Source organism: Corvus kubaryi, unplaced genomic scaffold (genome assembly GCF_017639235.1).
Source record: "Corvus kubaryi isolate FWS band 111438036 unplaced genomic scaffold, C.kubaryi_AGA036_p1.0 37300, whole genome shotgun sequence".
In the NCBI taxonomy this organism is placed as follows: domain Eukaryota; kingdom Metazoa; phylum Chordata; class Aves; order Passeriformes; family Corvidae; genus Corvus; species Corvus kubaryi.
The window spans coordinates 1151574-1170744 of record NW_024581093.1 but is presented as its reverse complement, the minus strand read 5'-3'; the positions used below and the strand labels follow the sequence as shown (position 1 = coordinate 1170744).

Genomic DNA, 19171 nt, shown 5'->3' with positions numbered 1-19171 from the left:
CTGCTCGCTTGGAGGTTCTCTTACTTGCTCACACTTGCTAACATTCTTGCTAAAAAGAGAGAAAACTACATCCACACAGCAAAAAGCATTTCTAACATTATATAATATCCACCTTAATACTTGCGAGAAGCCAATATTACAATGTATGTTTAAAACACCATTGCTTTTTACGCGGATCCTCCCGGCCCTTCTCACACCCCAAACGCACCCCAAATCCACCCCAAACCCACCCCAAACCCACCCCAAACTCACCCCAAACCACCCCAAACGCACCCCAAACCCACCCAAACTCACCCCAAACCCACCTCAAACTCACCCCAAATCCACCCCAAACCCACCCCAAATCCACCCAAACTCACCCCAAATCCACCCAAACCCACCCCAAACCTACCCCAAATCCACCCAAACCCACCCCAAACCCACCCCAAACCGCTGTCGTAAAGCCGGCCGCGCTTGGCGGCGCTTCGCGACAGCCGGCGGCGCTTGGCGGCGGGCGGGGAGCGGCGTGCGGGCCGGGTCGGGACCGGGACCGGGACCGGGGCCGGGGCCGGGGCCGGGGCCGGGCCGGGGCCGCCGCAGGGCACCATGAAGCTGACCACCCAGGCTTACTGCAAGATGGTCCTGCACGGCGCCAAGTACCCGCACTGCGCCGTTAACGGGCTGCTGGTGGCCGAGCGCCCGCCGGCCCCGCGGCCGCCGCAGCCCGCGCTGTTCGTGGACTGCATCCCGCTCTTCCACGGGACGCTGGCGCTCGCTCCCATGCTGGAGGTGGCCCTGACCCTGGTGAGGTGTTCCCGCTGGGATGGGGGTGCTGGCAGTGCTCGGGGGTGGAGGGAGGTGTTGGCACGGGCGGGAGGCGGTGCCGGGGGTGTCCCTGCGGGATGTGGAGCTGCTGGATTCGGTCCGGAGTGCCCGTGGAGATGCTCCAAAGGCTGGGAAAACTCTGCTGGGAGAGCTGGGGTTGTTCATCTGGAGAGGAGAAGGATCCAGGGAGAGCTCAGAGCCCCTTGCAGGGCCTAAAGGGGCTCCAGGAGAGCTGGAGAGGGACTGGGGACAAGGCATGGAGGGACAGGACACAGGGAATGGCTTCCCAGGCATGGATGGGATATTGGGAAGGAATTGTGCCCTGGGAGGGTGGGCAGGCCCTGGCACAGGGTGCCCAGAGCAGCTGGGGCTGCCCCTGGATCCCTGGCAGTGCCCAAGGCCAGGCTGGAGCAGCCTGGGACAGTGGAAGGTGTCAGGGTTGGAACTGGATGGGCTTTGAAGTCCCCTCCGATCAGTCCATGATTCCATGATTATACAATTGTGAGCAAAAGGAGATCCGTCCCTTTTTGAGATCATTAAAAATAACGAATTTCTGATTCCTCCAGACTCCTTGGCTTTAATGTTTCCCTCGGTCTTTCTCATCCCCAAAAAAAAGAAATACATATATATATATATATATATATATATATTATTTGTAAGTAAATTCCAGTCAGTTGTGAGTAAATCCCGGTTTTCTCCAGCTGAGATGGTGCCATGGGAAAGTTGACATCTTTGTGAAGCCTGGAAATGATGAAATGCAGCCAAAGACACAGGGACAGGAGCCGAGCCTGAGCCCTGACCATTGAATTTTGCTGTGGAACACACAAAATTGATCATTTCAAATCTCTTTCCAGCAGCATAGGAGTAGCAGAGCACGGTGTGTTTTCATTAAATTGGGATTAAATGGCTTTTTACAGGGTTTAAGCAGAGAATTTTGGTAAAGTCTAGGCCTTCAGTGCAGCTTTTCAGTGCAGATCTTGCAGCAGGATCAGATTATTAGGAAATAAATCCTGTTTCTTGCAACATCTACAGGAAGAAAATTCTCCTGGAGCCAAAGCTGTGGCAGAATTTTACTTGTTTACTCTCAGTTTTTGGTACAAAAAGGTAAAGACTGGAAACTCTTGGTGTTTCCCACATCAGTTAGGATTTGCTACAGCTCTGTGTGCTTCACAGCCACAGATCCTTTAAAACACAGAATTTTACAAGAACCCGGGGCCTTTTGCTGCTCTTCTGGGTTTAAACAAAGGCAAAAGTGTCCATAAATCCTCTCAGAGCAGTTGTGAAAATTGGATTTTCTCGTGGAAAAGGGTTGAAAAGAGGTGATTCCACATCTTCTGTGCAGCCTGGCGTGTGGATCCGGTATAAATCAGGGAGATCAGCGTGGTTAAACTCAATTTTTGTAGCAAAGCAGCTTTGTTCCTAAAGGATTTCCCAGCTCTGGCAGGATTTCCCAGGATCTGGTTCTTTTCCAGTTCAGTTACTGCTGATTCTTGGTCGAGGGTGGCTCCGTGGGGGGGTTTTTAGAACGAGCCCCACAAGTTTCACATCCTCTTCCCTGCCCTGAGTCATCCCAGAACGTGAAATGGGAGCAAAAATCTCCAGATTTAATCTGGAAGTTGAGGAGGGACTTCCAAACTTTGGAGCTTTGCCCCCTAAAACTTGCAGGGGGAACAAGGAATCAACAAACCCCGAACAAAACATCGTGGCAAGGGAGGTTTGGGTGGGATATTTTTCCCGCAGAGGGTGCTGGGGCACTGAATTCCCCAGGGAATGGGCACATTCCCAAGCTCCAGGAGCATTTGGACAGCGCTCCCAAGCACAGGGAGGGGTTTTGGGGTATTGGAGTTGGACTGGTGATCCTTAAGGGTCCCTCCCAGCTCAGGATATTTGAGGATTCTCCGATTTCCTGAGGTTTGTAGCTCCGGAGGGCAGAGCAGAAGCTCCCGGGTTTAATTTGCACTTTGAAATCCCTTTCAAAGCCGGAGTCATTAAGAAAAAGTGAATTAAGTTGCACTCGAGCCTCTGAATTTCTCAGCTAATTGATGTGGTTTTACAAGCACAGCTCCAAAAAGGAGAAACCAGGGAGCACTTCCCTCTCCTGGAACAGCACTCAGCTCCTCCTCCTCCTCTTCCTCCTCCTCCTCCTCTTCCTCCTCCTCCTCCTCCTCCTCCTCCTGCTCCTCCTCCTTCTCCCAGGGTTTTCCAGACCCCCAGGCTCCCCCTTTGGTGGCTGCAGCAAAGCAAAGCTACTTCGGATTTTTCCTTGGCAGGGCTGGCCGTGACTAAAAATATCAGGAGCTAATTGCTGTAGGATACCTGCGGTGACAGGGCCTGGGAATTGCAGCTGGAAAAGCTTGCATTCCAAAATGAGATTTGGGGTTTTTTTTCTCCTTTTTTTTTTTTCTTTTTTTAAATGCAGAAGCAATTTTTAGTTACCAGTTAGGAAAGCGAGAACTTTAAATCATTCTCTTCTTTTTGAGGCAATTTTTGGTACAGAACAAAAATGGATTTAGGACTGTTTCTAATTTTTAAATTGATGGAGTTGGTTTTTTTTTTAATAATAATTATTATTATTATTATTAATTTTACTGTCTGGGCTGCTGGCTCTAATGCCAAGCTTTCAAGCCACTAACAATTAAAACCAGAGTCCTAAGCCCTTAAAATGGGTTTGGAATGGAAACAGCAGCTCTTGCAGGGCTGCACAGCTTTTTTTTTTTTTTATCAGTTAAATCCATGTCATCCCTTGGATTATTCACATGGCTGTTTTGTTGGCTTGATTCTGCAGTCTAATACTATAATTATTGCTGAAAATGAGATTGATTTGACTCCCAGGACGCGACAGGTCAGCACCAGATGTATTTTTGGAGTCCTTTTTAATAGAGCTGGGGAGGGTTTTTTGAGGCCGTGCTCTCTAGGGACTGCAAAGGAAAATTCGAGCTGCTTTCTCCCCTTCTGCCTTTCAGGGCTTTGTATTGTGCTGACTTGATACCCTCAATTCGAATGGAAAACATCATATATATAGATATATATAGATATATAAATATAGATATCATAGCTATAGATAGATATTTTCAAAGGCAGACTCAGCAGGAGGAATTCAGCTCCAGTTTAAAGCAGCAAGAACGGCGGTGCTGGAACTCCTTTCATTAAAAAACAACACCCGACAAAAGTACCTCAGTTTTGGACTGGTGTCAATCAAAAATGGTGTCAATTATGTGCCAAAAATGCATCTGTTAAAGTATTTACATACAGGTGTTCAATAGGGAAGAGCTCTCAAAGGGAAACAATTCCATCCCAGTGGAAAAGCTGGTAAATGGGACAAACTTCTGCCTCACATTCACCTTTCACCTCAAGCTTTTATTTTCTAATGAAGGCCCGCAAAAAGTGGTGTTTAAAGCAGCCAGAACGGCGGGGTTGAAACTCCTTTCATTATAAAACAACACCTGACAAAAGTGCCTCAGTTTTGGACTCGTGTCAGTCAAAAATTGTGAAACTTAATAAAAAAAAAATACATCTGCTGAAGTATTTACATAGAGATGTTAAATAAGGAGGAGCTCTCAAAGGAAAACAATTCCATCCCGGTTGAAAAGCTGGTAAATGGGACAAACTTCTGCCTCACGTTCACCTTTCACCTCAAGCTTTTATTTTCTAATGAAGGCCCCAAATGGTTGCATTTTCCCCGAGGAATGTTACATTAGCAATAAAACCCTTCTGCAAGGACAGGGCAGCCACACATCCACGAGGGCAACGTTCTCTCAAGTCCCTTGTCAGGTGAACACTGACAGAAAATTGTCCCAACCATCGGTGGGTGAGACCCAAACCCTCTCCAGGCAGGGTTTAATTGTCCTGTCACTCAAATTTAGGCCGGGCTTTAACTGAGACAGCTCCTTTTGCTCCATTGGGTTTCTCCATCCCAGCTCAATCAGCCCCACCGTGCCCGAGCAGGCGCAGAAGGGGACAGAAATTTGTGTAAAGAACCGAGCCGCAGAGCTGGAGCAACGCTGCTTTCTTTACAGGACAGCCACGAGATTTCCTCAATCCTGAGGCGGTGGGGGGCTGGTTTTCCTAGGATTTATTGTTCCCATTGCTTTTCCAGATTGATTCCTGGTGCAAGGAGAACAGCTACGTGATAGCTGGATATTACCAGGCGAACGAACGCGTGAAAGATGCCAGGTGTGTTGGGCCAATATTTCCTTCTGTTTGCTCTTTTAGCTTGTACCTTGGACTCTGCCAGCAGATATCATCCCCATAAATCAGGCGTGTTGATTCCCTCTGACAACTGTCAGCTGCTTCCACATTGTCTCCGTGGGGCTGCGGGATGTGGCCTTTGGTCAGGTGCAGAAAGTCCAGGCTTTGCAGAATCCCTCCTCACCCGTGGCTGCTATAAAAGGCCACTCTTTGAACGAGTGCCAGCCTCTTGAATTGCAGTTGTCAGGGAAAAAGCCAAAATCTGCAGAGCGTTTGCTTGTGCAGTATGGATCTTGTAAAGTCTGACGACTCCCAGGATCTTATGGAAAGTCAGGGGTGACCTAATTCTTTCTAAATTTCTTCATTATCTCCTGGGTTTTTTCAAAGAGTTTTCTTACGTGGTGGAGAAGTAGAAGATGATGTCAGTCAGGCAGTGATATCTCTTATTTAGCACTTCTTTTTCCTCAGGATTAGTCATTTTTTTCCCCTGCTGGCTGACTCAGATTACTCACTAAACAATAAGGGACCTTCCTGCAGAGCCACAGTTTCATTTTAGAGCTGTGTATTCCATGTTTTCCTCTCTATCTATTGGACAAATCCAGGATTGGGACTAATTAGAACAACTTATTTAAAGTATTATGCCCCATCCCTGGAAGTTTCCAAGGCTGGATGGGGCTTGGAGCAACCTGGGATAGTGGAAGGTGTCTCACCGATGGCAGGGGATGGAACGAGAGGATCTTGAAGGTCTCTCCCAGCCCAAACCATTCCACAAGGATCTGATCCCAGTTATTTGTTAATGGATATTCAGACTCAATTATAAGGAACACTTGTGACTTCTAAGGTACCTAACAGGGATAAAGGCATTATTTGTCCTTTCCTTATAAATCTGCTGGACACGTTTTTAAGGAGAAGGTACAGTTTGTTCTCTTTGAGGTTTGAAAGAACATCACAGGCTTGATGTTTTTTTAAAACTTCAGTTTAATTTCTGAAGATAACTGGTGCCACACAGAGATTGACATTGGCACTACAGTGAGGTTGTCACCTTTGAAACGTGGTAAAGGTTTCCAAAGGTTATCTGATTTTGGTAGAGAAACTGGTCGAGTTTCTAAGTTTCTCTTTTAATTGCCTGCCAGGGCAACATCTTTGGTCTGGGGGAAGAAGATAGGCGGCCACAAAATGTTGATTCCATGTCATTCCAAAGCCGTTTCCTAAACACAGCTGAGCTGAACTTCGGGTGCTGCAGAGCCCTCTATCAGCTGTGGCATCAGCTCCTTATCTCGTTCCTGTTTTCGAGCACCCAGAGTCACTCTCACATCTCTCTGAGCTCATTTCCTGCTGCTTTCAGCTGGAACTCGTGGCTCACCTCACTCAGTTCCTTTTCCCTTCTGCTCCAGCCCCAACCAGGTTGCAGAGAAAGTGGCCTCCCGGATTGCCGAGGGCTTTACGGACACGGCGCTCATCATGGTAACTTCCTTCCCTTCACCCCGCTGTGTGCTCTGACCCTGCTGCTGCACCAGGGAAATGCTGTTCTCTGGTTCCTTTCGTGAGGAATTCCATTTCTCTTCCTGTCCAAAATGCTCTGGGGAAGAGATGCAAGGAGCAGTGAAGTACAAAGTAAATCCACAGAGAGACTGTGGTGAGCTCTCTGTCACCTCAGAGGAATAGGGGCCTTCTCTGCATGTTCAGGCAGCAATTTCTGGCTCCAGCCCTCTTAGTGCAACTTAAATTCTTACATTTAACATCACAAAATAGGGCTTTGCCTCCTCACTGCTGGGACAAATGCTGGCATCTTAAATTTGGCAATTTGAGGGTAAAACAGTGGATGTGTGTAAAATTCTCTTGTTTTTACAAACTGATTCGGGGTTTATTTCATCTCTTGGGGTGCTGGGGAGGAGACTGAGGTGGTGTTTCTGTGTCCCACCCCAGGTTGACAACACCAAGTTCACCATGGAGTGTGTGGAGCCTGCCATCCACGTGTACGAGCTGCACGAGAACAAGTGGAGGTGCAAGGACCCACACGTGTGAGTGAGCTGGGAATTTACTGGGGTTTGGGGGAAAACTGGCTGGCTGTGTGAGGGCAAAACTTCATGGCTGACTGACCCTGTGGGTGTAGCTGGCAGGGATTTTAAAGCTGCTTCTTGTAGTGAGAGGGAGCAGTTGGTTCTTGCAGGCAGGCCATGCTATCCCCACCGTGTCCACGCTGCAGCATGGCTTAATTTTCCAGAGTTTTTCTTGGTTGATTCTGATGTATTCCGGATTCTTTTCCACCCTAGTGACTTCTGTGAAGATTGGACCGAAGCCCAGCGAATCGCTGCATCCCTCCTGGACAGCAAATCCTACGAGACACTGGTGGATTTCGATAATCACCTGGATGACATCCGGAACGACTGGACAAACCCGGAGATCAACAAAGCTGTGCTGCACCTGTGCTAGGAGAGATTCTCCTGACTCATCCACGGGCATTCCCACTCTGTACTGAAGAGAGAAAAATGCTATTTTTGAATGTAAATAGAATGAATATTCAGTACCTTGTGTGGAAAGCTGACTGATTAAAGAGGAGTGGCCTGTCCCGTGGCGCGGTGCTGTGTCCGTAAAGCCACGGAATGCTGGCGGTGACATTCCCTGGAAGAGCTGCCAGCTGTCACTTCCAGCTGTCCTCGTGGACACCATCCCACTTGTAGTGAATGTTGCTATTCCTTGGAAACCAGAACTGCTTCTGCTTGGCCCCACTGTTCCTATTCCAAAGTTTTGACTTCAGCTTTTCTAATCTTTAGAGAGGTTACCTTTTTAACGATTTATGGAAATACCTTTCCAAAAAAAATCAATCCTGTCCTCAGATGAGAGATTTTAAGGGCAAATAGATCAAATGGGAGGTGAACGGTTTTCTTCTGGCCTGGGTTGGAAATTGTAACTCTCTTGGCACAGTAAAATGCAAACTGCTGAGGATGTTCCATGCTCATGTGTCACCTGTTTCGCAGTGCTTTAGCATGACACAGCTACAGAGAGTTTCAAAGCAGTGTTCCCAAATAATCCGGTGATTCCTGCTCTCCATGGGCGTGGCAAGCACAGTTACTGCTTGAATGTGTTAAACCCAAAGTAAATGATTTATAAAAAGGACTGGAAGCACACTGCTGAGTTTGAATCTGCACTTGGAGCCTACAGTAGTGAAATATTTGATGAATTTCGTGCATTTTGGGGGGTTAATCAGCAGATCTCATTTTCCACGTGGTGTCCATTTAAGTATGTCCAAAATCCTTCCTTCTGAGTTGAAGGCAAGTGATCCAAGTACATGGACTCAAGGAGCCTAGTTCAGCTTGCCTTGCCTTTGCCATTAATATTTATTTCCAAGGAGAAGTTCCCTGGACAATGAAGCTTTATACCAGCCTAGAAGAGCTCTTTGTAAGCCCTCGTTGCCTCGCTCCTCGTGGTCATCTGCCCAACTGTAGTTAAACACAGCCTCAAGCTGCAGCAATTCCTCCAGGTTTCCTTCTCTGCCTGCCCAGAAATGTTGTCACAAGGAAGATCCAGATACCCACAAAATGTCAGCCTGTCTCCAATCTTGGTGTTAAAATCACAGGAAAGTTTGGGTTGGGAAAGATCATCTCATTCCATGGGGGCAGTGACACCTTCCCCTAGACCAGATCGTTCCAAGCCCCATCCAACCTGGGCTTATTTTAAAACAATGGAATTGTCAGAATCTTTTTATTTTGACTCAACAAGCCCAAGTTTCACTCCTGCTCTTGGAGAGGGATGGGGTAAGGCTGAAATCCCATTTGCAGCAGGGAATAGAACCTGGATGCCTCCGGGCTGTGGAGTTCCTTCCAGCTGAGATTCCGCAGGGCCACGAGGTGAGGTCGGAGGGAGGAGAGGAAGCTTTGGCCACTTTGTTTTTTACTTCCCTGCAGTGCACGGGTGAGATGTGATTACAAAAGAGATTGGCACCGAGTCAAGAACCTTCCCTAGGCTGAGTCAGGCTTGCAGGAGAGGGAAATGTTTTCACTTGTTGACTGAAAACATGTATTTAGCTCCCAAAAATCAGCCAGATTACACATTCCAGTGGCTGCTCCGCTCCACGTCTGTAGGAAAAGATATCCTGGGAGCAGAGGGTGCAGGAAGAGGACTTTGTACAAACTCCCAGTGAAATCCAAGGCGTTGTTCCAGAGGCAGATCGTTATCTTAGCGAGACTCCTCTTGCGGGGTTGTCAGAAGGAGCTGCTGTGTCTCCTGAGCCGCGGGAAATGTGTTTCTTGTTCTTTGTGACAGGATCTCCTAATCAAGCTTTGATCATAAATATGCAAATTCAGGCTGATCCGGCTCCCCCTGTAAGGCAGAGTGTGGCTCCTCAGTGTGTAACCTGCTGGAATATTCCCTGGCACTAACTTGGGACACGCTGCTGGAAGGGGAGCAGCTTTTAGTGCTTTGTCTTCCCCTTTTGTAATCCTCCCTTTGCTCTCAGCTGAGGGTTTTTTGCCACCAGCAGAAGCCCAGGCTGGCTTGAAGCAAAGAGGACAAACCCGCAGATCTTATCTCCCCTGGCCTATTTGCATTGAAGGCTGGACAAAAGCAGCAATTCCATAAATCCAGGCAGCCACCGTGGCTCTCTGGAAAGAATGAGGAAGCTGCAGGGCTCAGGGAAGGCTGCGTTTCCCTTTCCTGCTGATGCTGCTTTCCTGGCTGGTTGATCCGTTGGATTCAGCAGAGGAATTCAAGGTAATTCCTTTCCAAACTTCACGGGGAGGAAATCTTGGGGAAGGCATCTCTCGCTGGAGCCCTTGTGAGAGCTGGGAAGGCAGCACTGGGAATGCGTGTCCCAGTCTTTTTTGGTTTGTTAGCAGTTGCTGACATTCAGCATTAATTTTTTTTCTCTCTATCCACCAAAAGTTGGAGATTTGGCATTTGCCTGCCCAGATGTTTAAACTCCCAAATTTTACCTCATCCACACGAGCTGAAGCACTTGGAAACTGTAGAATCCCTGAGTGGTTTGGGTGGGAAGGGATCTTAAAGCCCATCCCATTCCACCTCCTGCCATGGACAGGGACACCTTCCACTGTCCCACGCTGCTCCAAACCCTGTCCAACCTGGCTTTGGACACTTCCAGGGATCCAGGGACAGCTTCTCTGAGCACCCTGTACCAGGGCCTCGCCACCCTCACAGGGAAGGATTTCTCCCTGATATCCCATCCATCCCTGCCCTCTGGCACTGGGAAGTCATTCCCTGTGTCCTGTCCCTCCATCCCTTGTGCCCCGTCCCTCTCCAGCTTTCTTGGAGCCTCTTCAGGCACTGGAAGAGGCTCTGAGGTCTCCTTGGAGCCTTCTCTCCTCCAGGTGAACACCCCCAGCTCTCCCAGCCTGTGGGATTCTCTTTTCCCCACTCTGAACCCAATTTTGCAGAGCAGTGACAAACACCTCCACAAGCAGGTGGGCGACAGGAGTCGCAGGGTGCCTGCCCAGCTGTTCCCAGGGCACTCACGAGTGAGGTACCCATTGCCAGGGAATGCCAGGTCCCACATTCTCCCCGAGCTCATCGCTCTGTGTGTGCATACGAGGATTTGGGGGAGTTTTTCCTTCATCCAGCAAGCGAAGCAGCCTGCTGCTGGCATTTTCCCTCTTCCCATCTGCTCCTGGGATGTTCCCTCCTCCCCTGTGAAAGCGAGCAGAGATGTAACAGCTCCTGCTTTTCGAGCTGATGTGGATGCGGGAGCAGGTGAGCGGTTCGGAGTTCACCTGGCACAGCTGGAGCTGGGAGCAGACAGATGTGCAGAGCCCACCCCAGCCATGAGAGGCGGCTCCTTGCCCCCAAGAACTCCTTATGCGAGGAGAGGTGACAGTGACAGATGCGGGAAGCAATCCCGGGTCTCTCAGCTCCCTGGCTCCAGGCCTAATCGCTGCACTCCGCGAGCTGGGAAGCGTCTGGAGATGCCGGTGGAGGAGGGCAGTGCCACGGGAGAGCCGGGATGATGCTAATGGAGGAGAGGCTGTTAGTGGGGTGGGCTTGCGGCTGAGTGCAGCTGGGAAAATGGCCTCGAGGGGAAATGGGCTCTCTTTGTGAGCTCTGCTTCTCCTTCGGGTGGAATTCAGCTCCTGGAGCCAAGCTGGGGCACCCACACGAGCTGGTCCCTGTTGGGCTGGTCCAGGCTGCTCCCCTGCCATCCTGCCCAGGCTCTGCTCTTCCCAGCTGGAGTTAAACACCTCAACACATCCCACTCCTTCACCACAACCCCCTCCTTGCTTCCCCCAGCGCCCTGACCCAGCCCTCCCGCAGCCGGCAGCGCTTTCTGTGTGCCCAAGGATCCGCTGAGGACTTGATCGATTTCCCTTTTTTTTTTCCACTGTCGCTTTTAGACCACATTTTCACCCAGCCTTCCCCTCCTGAAGTACACCCCAGCTGCATCCCTTCCTTTTGGTTTTCCGTGGAAGGCGGCAGAGGCGGATTCGGAGAGGACGGAGGCGGGGGGCTGGCAGGGGGGACAGCGCTCCTGCGTGTGGCACTTCCAGCCTGCCGGAGCTGGGATGAGGGAAGCAGGGAACTCTGCTCTTGCAAACACCCGGTAGGTGGGCTGGGGATGAGAGGTCACTCCGTGAGTGCTTCCAGGCAGCGCCGCTCCGGCTGCAGCGCTTTAGCGGGATGCGGGCAGGATCCGTGCCAGGCATGGCCCGCTCTGCGCAGAGCCAGCCCGCGAAGGCCGAGGGAAACGACGCAGCCCTTCCTAGAAATGCGCCCTGGAGCTTAAAAGATGGACCTAATTGAAAAGCCTTATCGAGGTTGGAGCAGGGGATAAAAGGGAAAGCTGGGCCCAGACTACCCTGGAGCTCAGCGAGCCGGGAAGCGCGGCAGCCGTGGCCACGTCCTTAAGCCAATTCCCGGCCGTGGCCTCCCGGCTGAATCCATGCCGGGAGAGGGGTGCTTTGTTCTGGATGCAGGAGGTCTGTGCCTCAGGTACGTGCTCGCTTCCCACTTTGCTCCCGACCCCCGCCACAGCAGCTCCCGCCTCATCCCAGTGGATTTTCGGATTTTCTCCGGGGCTGCTTCCTGCCCACGCGGTTCCTGCCGGTTGCTCGCTCTGCCGGTCCTGCCAAGAGCCTGTGCTCGGGGAATGCTGGAGATGCTCCAGTTTCCCTGGAGCCTGCAACCTTCAGCTGCCTCCTCGTGACATCCTCCTCCCTCCCCACGCCTGGCACCCCCTCCGGGTACCGCTCGCCAGCCCTGGATGACTGTGGATGTCCGGGAGGGAGTTTCTTCTCCCTTCCCAGCACCGGTTGCCACTTCCAGCTCCAGCAAGTCCCGGGCAGGACCCTGCAGCTCCTTTCTGGGGCAATTCCAGAGCCAGGCTGGTAGCAGCCCTTTCCCCTGGTCGGGCCAGAAGGGACGGGGGCAGGAGGGGACAGGTGGCCTCGTTGCTCCGTTAGCACGGAGCCAGGGTGACGTGTCACCTGCGTTGGCAAACCCTGGGACTCTGTGACCCAGAAAGCCGCTTCCTCCCCCTCCCTGCTGAAAGGAGCCCAGCTGGTGTTTGCAGGAGCAGCTCCTGAAGGGAGCCAGCAGAGCTGCCCCGGGCTCTCCAGCCAAAGCTTTTCTTGTGGCCAGCGTTTGCACAACGTGTCCCTTGTCCCTGCGGTTCCTCTGGCTCCTGGGAAGCGTCAGCTCTCCCTGCCCTGCCCCCGAATGGAGGTTCAGAGGCTGCTCTCCATCCTCACTCCCCACCAGGGCTTCAGCCCCTCCATCCTCACCCCCCACCAGGGCTTCAGCCCCTCCATCCTCACCCCCCACCAGGGCTTCAGCCCCTCCATCCTCACCCCCCACCAGGGCTTCAGCCCCTCCATCCTCCTCTGCCCCGCAGCAGGATGGAGCTGGAGGATTGGGAAGCACCGGGAGAGGAGCAGCCCAGCTACCAAAGGGACACAGCCAGGACTGGAAACCAGTCAGTGACCACCTCAGGAGACAGGCAGGTGCTGGTCAGCTCTTCCCCCAGGGAGTGAAGGCTGCTCCCTACCCACGCATCCCCTGAGCCCATCCTCTTCCTCCCCGTGGCCAGCTGGCTCTTGGTGGGCTTTGGCCACTTGCCCTGATGTGATGCTCAGCAAGTCCCTGCTCAGAGCCTTGTGACAGGAATCAGGAATGCCTGGAAGGGATGTGGGGGTCTCACAGTGACCCTGGAAAGGGAGTGTTGAGCCCACTGGGCTGCTCCTGTTCCTGGCACTCAGCTCTCCCCAGCCCTGGTCACCCAGCAGTGACCAGGGCTCCACACCAGACGGGCTCCAGTCACCTCAAGGTGGACAACCCCCACTTTTTAAACCTTCACAAAGGTTTTTGCTTTGCTCCCCAGCCCTGGGGAGGACAGGAAGGGGTGTTTGACGCTGTGTTTGTCCCTATCAAGTGTCAGCAGAGCAGCTGGAGCTGTGCTGCACCCGCAGAACTAACCACAGGTATTTTAGCAGCCTGCTGTTTATGTTTCCCACCCCTGCTGCAGCAAGACAGTCTCTTTCTGTCACTGTTGTAGCAACAACTGCTGCTCCAGGCCGGGCTAATTCCAGCCCTCGTGGGTTTGGGGCTGTTTGTTCTCAGCCAGCAGCAGCAAACAGGTAGTTTTGGAGGCAGGCAGTAAAATAGCTCAGTGCGGAGGCGGGAGTGATCCCTGGCTCCATGGGATGCCGTGTGCTCTGAGTTTGGGATGGGATCCTCAAAGATCAGGTTTGCCAGGGCCTGGCTCAGACTTTGTCCTTTAACTCTTGGACTTTGTGGTTGAACAGGGAAAAAATCCACATAAAGCAGTAAATTTGTCTGTTTTCTGGGGAAAACAAAGGAGCTGTGGGTTGCAAACATCTCTGCCCAGGACTGTGCCTGCAGCTGGAGCTGCAGCCTTGCTCCGGTGCCACCCTCCCCGCTCCTGGAGCTTCTCGTAACTCCATTATTTGACAAATCGAAGGAGTCACATCAGGAAGGAAATCAGCTCTTCCCAGATTTGTGATTTTCATCAGATGTGGCGGGACCAAACCAGCAGAAAGAGGAGCAAAACCACCCTTTTCCACTCCCTGCTGCCCTTCATGCCCATCCCGGCCAGGCTTGGTGGGGCTCTGATCCCACCGGAGACCTCCCAAACTCCTGGGATCAGTTCGTTCCCGATCCCTGGGTGAGGTTCCGAGCTTCCCTTCCCTTCCCTTCCCTCGCTGCCGCAGCCGGGGGGTGTTTAATGTGCGGCCGGCGTTCCCCGCAGGCCGGCGCCCTGCATTTGAACCGCTGCCTTTCAGCTCCGGCTGAAAAGGAGCCGGCGCGGGGCCTCGCCTCTTAATTGCAGAGGAGGGGGAACATGGAAAAGCCTCTGGCTGCTGCTAATGCAGGCGAAGGCGGCTGCTCCGGAGGCACAGCCTCCTCCCGGGCATCCTCCCAGCGGGGTGGGACCCGACCCGGAGCGCTCATCCTGGGAATGGTGAGGAACCCGCTGCTGCCGGCTGCTGTTCCCGCTGCCAGGCTGGCTTTGGGGCTGGGAAGGGGAAAAGATCCTTTCTGGCAGCTGGCGAAGGTGGAGGTGCTCCCAGAGGTTGTTGGCTCTTGACAGCAGGAGCTCAGGGATGGCGATGGGTTTTGTCAGAGCTGGGTGTGGACCCTTATACCAAACTGGCACTTGCCTTTCCAGGCACTTGGTAGCCCTCTGGCTGTTTGTAGGGATGTTGGATGCCCGGGGGCTTTGCCTGCAGCCGAGGGCACTCCTTCCTCTCTCTCTCTCAGCTCTGAGCTGGCTTGTGCAGCGGGCTGAGAGTAAAGCAGCGTTTCCTCATCACCCAAGGGCTTTGCTGGGCATGGATGGGGCTGGAGTGGGGGCTGGATGGGAGGAGCCGGGGCTCCGCTAACCTGATTAACCGGCTTCCGAACCGACCTCGCCAAAGCCAAAGCCAAAGCCGGCCGGCTGCCACCTCCTCCCGCCCTCCTCGCAGGGCACGGCTGCTCCTGAGGGACCCCTTCTCCCAGCCTCCGGCATCCAGGAGCAGCCGGGTGCGGTGGGAGGTGGGATGCGACCGCGGGCATCGCCTCTCCGGGCACCGGGTAAGTGCCACCCCCTCGGAGCCCGGGCTTTGTCCCCTTTTCCCCTTCCCTGAGTGTCCCCCCTGCCCGGGCAGCTCGGTCCCCGCTCCAGTGACGCCTGCGATGAGTGTCTGGGGGTTTTTGGAGCGTGAACTCGTCGGGATGCAAACGTTTCTTTGGCCTGGTAGCTGGCACACGGGAGCGAAGCTGGAGCCCCAGCGGGAAGCACCAGGAATGCCGCTGGAATGCTCACAGGGGGAATTCTCTACCCAAACTCTGGTGCTGGAGCCTGGTCCTCAGCGACGGAGAGGGGGCTGCTGTGTCCTGCAAGGGTTTGGCTGATCCCAGAGGATCAGATCCCAAAGGATCAGATCCCAGAGGAGACCCCCCTGTGTCTGGAGCTGGGTGTCCCCAGCATGACCCTCCTCTGTTCCTGAGTGGTGTGAGCCACCAGTGGGTGCCAAAACCCACAGGATTTGCCTCAAAACAGATTTCTTGCTATTTGGGCAGCCTCCAGGAGAGCTGCAAAGTGAGGTCCTGGGGAGGACTCCACTCCCCAGCCCTGGGGGAGGGTCACAGCTCAGGCTGCACCTGAGGAACTGATAAAAATGCAGAATTCAAAGCAGAAATAGCAAATTTTCACTTCCCCTTGCTGGCGGCTGCCGACCCACCTAAGGGCTTCTTGGAAAGGCAGAGGTCAGGCAGGGGGAGCAGAGGCTTTCCTTGGCTCTCTGTGCGGCCCAGAGCTTGGAGGAGCCAAAATGAGTCACTGACCCTCATCCCAATAAGCTTTTCCCAGCAGCTGTGGGAGGAGGGATGAAGATTTCCCAGTAAAGGGACCTTTTTCGCAGAAAAAATTTCAGCATCTTAAAAAAAAAGATGTCCCACAGCGGGAATCATCCATCCAAAAGCTCTCAAGACATCAGGGATGCCCGAGAGGAGCGGGATGATGTGAATTCCAGCAGTGCATCCCGGCAGCTGCTCCAGCTCAGCCCGAGGGAGGCAGCCCCAGGAGCATCCCTCTATTTCCTGAGTGTGGACTCGGGGCTTTCTCTGCAAGAACCAACCTAAAACCAACCCAATTCCTCCTGCTCACGACCTTCTCATCCCAAAATACTTTCAGCCCAGACCCCAGGAGCGGAGAAGCTGGGATGGGACCCCTCACCGAGCAACAGGCTCCTTCTCCACCCTCCCAAAAAGTTCTTCCTGAACCTCCTGGGATGAGATTGAGTCACTGAAGCGCCATGACATCATCACTCGTGGTTTTGTGAGCGAGCAGCTGCGTTTCCTGTGGTGCCCGGGCTCCGGTAGATAAGCCAGGCACAGAGAGATGTGAGCTTTTAGCTCCTGCTCCTTCCTCCTTCCCAGGATCTCTTCCCTCAACCCTCGCCTCTCTTCCTCAGTGCCAGCGGTGAGGGCCGGCGGCGGAGCTGGAGAGCTGGATCCTGCTGAGAGGATGAAAACATGGGGCTCAAGTTATCCTGCCTGAAAGGTGACTTTGGGGTGGGGGGTTGGGGTGTTCCTGCTCTCTGAAGGCACCTGAAGGGTGGCTGTACCTGGAGGAGCTTTAGGTGTGGGCGGGGTTGGTGCAGTTTGGGAATGTGGTGGAATTTCGGTAGTCCCACGGGTGACCTGTTGCACCTGGATCAGCCCGGAGAGGATTTTCCCAGGCGTATTTTCTCAGTCCTGTGTTGTCCTACACCCTTTGCTCTGGAGAATCCATGGATTAATGACATCCCTCAAGAAATCAGGTGGACATGGGAAAGGGCCAGCATGGATGGGACACATGGATGGGATGCATGGGCTCAGCCCAGAGCCAGGGTCCCGGCTCCCGGCCTCCAGGCCAACCCCAAGCGTCCCTCACTGCTCCATTCTCCCCAGAGATACTCCAACCAGGAGCTTCTTCCCCAACTTTCATTTTCTTAATGGATTTAGGCCAGGAATGGCGTCAGGGATGTCTGCACAAGGGGAAAGTGGGAGCTTTTAATGCTCCTGGCCTCGCAGGGCGAAGGCTAGATATCGCCTCTCCCATTAGCTCTGCATCCCACTGACTCCTGCTAATCACCCTTGGGGTCGTTAGGGATGGGCCTTAATGAGTATCCCTCTCCCAGATGCAGGGCTGCCTCTTCCCTGGCTTTTCCCAAGCCCAGATTCTGTGGGATTCTGGTTGTGATGGACATGGAGTTGGATGCATCACCCAAAAATGAGCTCTGCTCCCTCTCCGCATCAGGGATGCTGGGATGGGGTGGTCTGGGGTGTTTGGAAGTCCCACAACCCCCCCAGTCCAACACAGGATGACTGAGAAGGGGAAGCAGGCAGCCAGGGAATCCCAATCCTGCCCCAAACCCAGGACAGAGCCCCAGAATATTCCCCCATGTCTCCAGACCCCTCTGACAGGCTTCGAGTCTGGAATAAAAGAAAAGACCCTCCCCCTTTTGCAGCTCCCTTACATAAGGCAGGGCTTTATCCTTAATTAAAAGGAGATTAAAAATATCAGTGTCTGTCCCCTCCAGGCATTTTCCTGCTTGGGAAGAGCTGAAACCTCCCTGGATGCTGCCTGTGCCGCGCGGGGCTTTTCTCCTGATTAAAAAAAGCAGATTAAAGCGATCTGCTCCCCTCAGGGGGGTGGGCTGGTGGGCAGGTGGTCGGGGGAGGCGGGGGGGGGGAATCCACCTATGAAACCCCCCAAAATCCAAGGTGGATCCAGGGGAGGAGATGTGAGGATGCTGTGGATTCTCCAGTGGCTCCTAGAGGGTTGACACAGAGGAGGGCGGGGATGTGGGGATGCTGTAGCCTGGTGCCCCATCGACTTTTTATCCCCCTTTTACCCCCCCCAAATTTCCCCAGGCTTGAAGATGTGTGTGAGCAGCGGGAACGGCGGCGACGGGACCCTGACGGTGTCCTCGGGACCGAAGCACCTGCACGTGCCCTCCATCGTCGTCACGCCGCCCACGCCCACGGGGACCACGCTGTCCCGCGAGGGGCGGCGCGGCGAGGGCCCGTCACCCTGCAGCCAGTGCTGAGCGGGGACACGGGGACAGCCAGCCCGGCAGGACCTGTCCCCGCTCGGCCGCGATGGAGCCGCAGCCTGAAGGATGCGGCTCGGCCGGACGCGGCTCCGCGGGAGCTCCGCAGGGACACACGGAGCACCCACGCGGGTGGGTTTGGACAACAGGGACTGCGTTTTGTCCCTTTTCCTAACAGCACCAGGGAGGGGGATCCCCCCCCCGATGAATAAAACCCCTGGGGTTCCGCACCCCCAGTTTTTGTGTCAGCGTGGGGGGCGGGGGGTTGGGTTGTGCCCCCAAAACGGAGCAGCCATCGTGCCCACGGGTGGCCGAAAGTGGGGCCCCCCAACTCTCCACGCGGGATTGAAGAAGCCATCTCAGCAAACAGCAGCGGGAAAATGAACTCGGCGTCACCTGCATCCCGCCGGATCGACCGCATCCCGGGAGGGAGCCGGGGGCGATGCTTCCCGGAGAGCGGCAGCACCCGGAGCCGGCGGGAGAGGCGGGAGTGTGAAAGCAGATGGAAATTTAATTTTTTAATGACAGCAGCAGATGGCAAAAGACACGCGAGGGGAGGCGCAGCGTGGGGGAGACGTTCCTGGAGCGCCCGGCACGTGCCGGTGGCACCGGGGGCTGCTCCGGGAACGGGGGCTCGGGGACCCTCCTCGTGCCACCCATGGCGGGGGGTGGGCTGGGGGTCCCCAAGGCTTGGCTCCCACCCATTCTGGGGGTAACGCTCATCCCAAGCGTCGTGGTTGCTCCATGGATGGTGCCAGGGCTGAGCCCGAGGTGGTTTGGGAGAGGGATTGGGGAGAGGTGGATTTGTCTGGTGGGGGGTGTTTCCATGGGGACTTGCAAATGGGATGCAGCCCCCCCAAATCATCCAGAAGCCACTTGGCTGGGCTGGGTGTGGATGGATGGATGGATGGATGGATGGATGGATGGATGGATGGAGGGATGGATGGATGGATGGATGGAGGGATGGATGGAGGGAGGGATGGATGGATGGATGGATGGATGATTGGATGGATGGATGGATGGATGGACAGATGGATGGATGATTGGATGGCTGATTGGATGGCTGATTGGATGGATGGATGGATGGAGGGATGGATGGATGGATGGATGGATGGATGGATGGATGGATGGATGGA

The 19171-nt window shown here is 53.8% G+C and overlaps 1 protein-coding gene and 1 long non-coding RNA gene across 4 annotated transcripts; both read left to right on the top strand.

Annotated features, from left to right (window-relative positions):
• Nucleotides 1-511: 511 nt before the first annotated feature.
• On the top strand, nt 512-7938 carry EMC8 (ER membrane protein complex subunit 8). Its single transcript, XM_042027073.1, has 5 exons — nt 512-783; nt 4901-4977; nt 6387-6456; nt 6919-7013; nt 7266-7938. The coding sequence occupies exons 1-5, from the start codon at nt 586-588 to the stop codon at nt 7423-7425; spliced, it is 600 nt and encodes a 199-aa protein (XP_041883007.1). The 5' UTR covers nt 512-585; the 3' UTR covers nt 7426-7938.
• Nucleotides 7939-14437: 6499 nt separating this feature from the next.
• Nucleotides 14438-18265, top strand: LOC121664071. 3 transcript variants are annotated; one of them, XR_006015861.1, is made up of 3 exons: nt 14438-15030; nt 16378-16501; nt 17857-18265. It is a non-coding gene; the product is annotated as an uncharacterized LOC121664071 (long non-coding RNA). The 3 variants fall into 3 exon arrangements; XR_006015859.1 differs by having other exon boundaries at nt 14447-15030; nt 16413-16501; XR_006015860.1 differs by lacking the exon at nt 14438-15030 and having other exon boundaries at nt 15037-16501.
• The last annotated feature ends 906 nt before the right edge of the window (nt 18266-19171 follow it).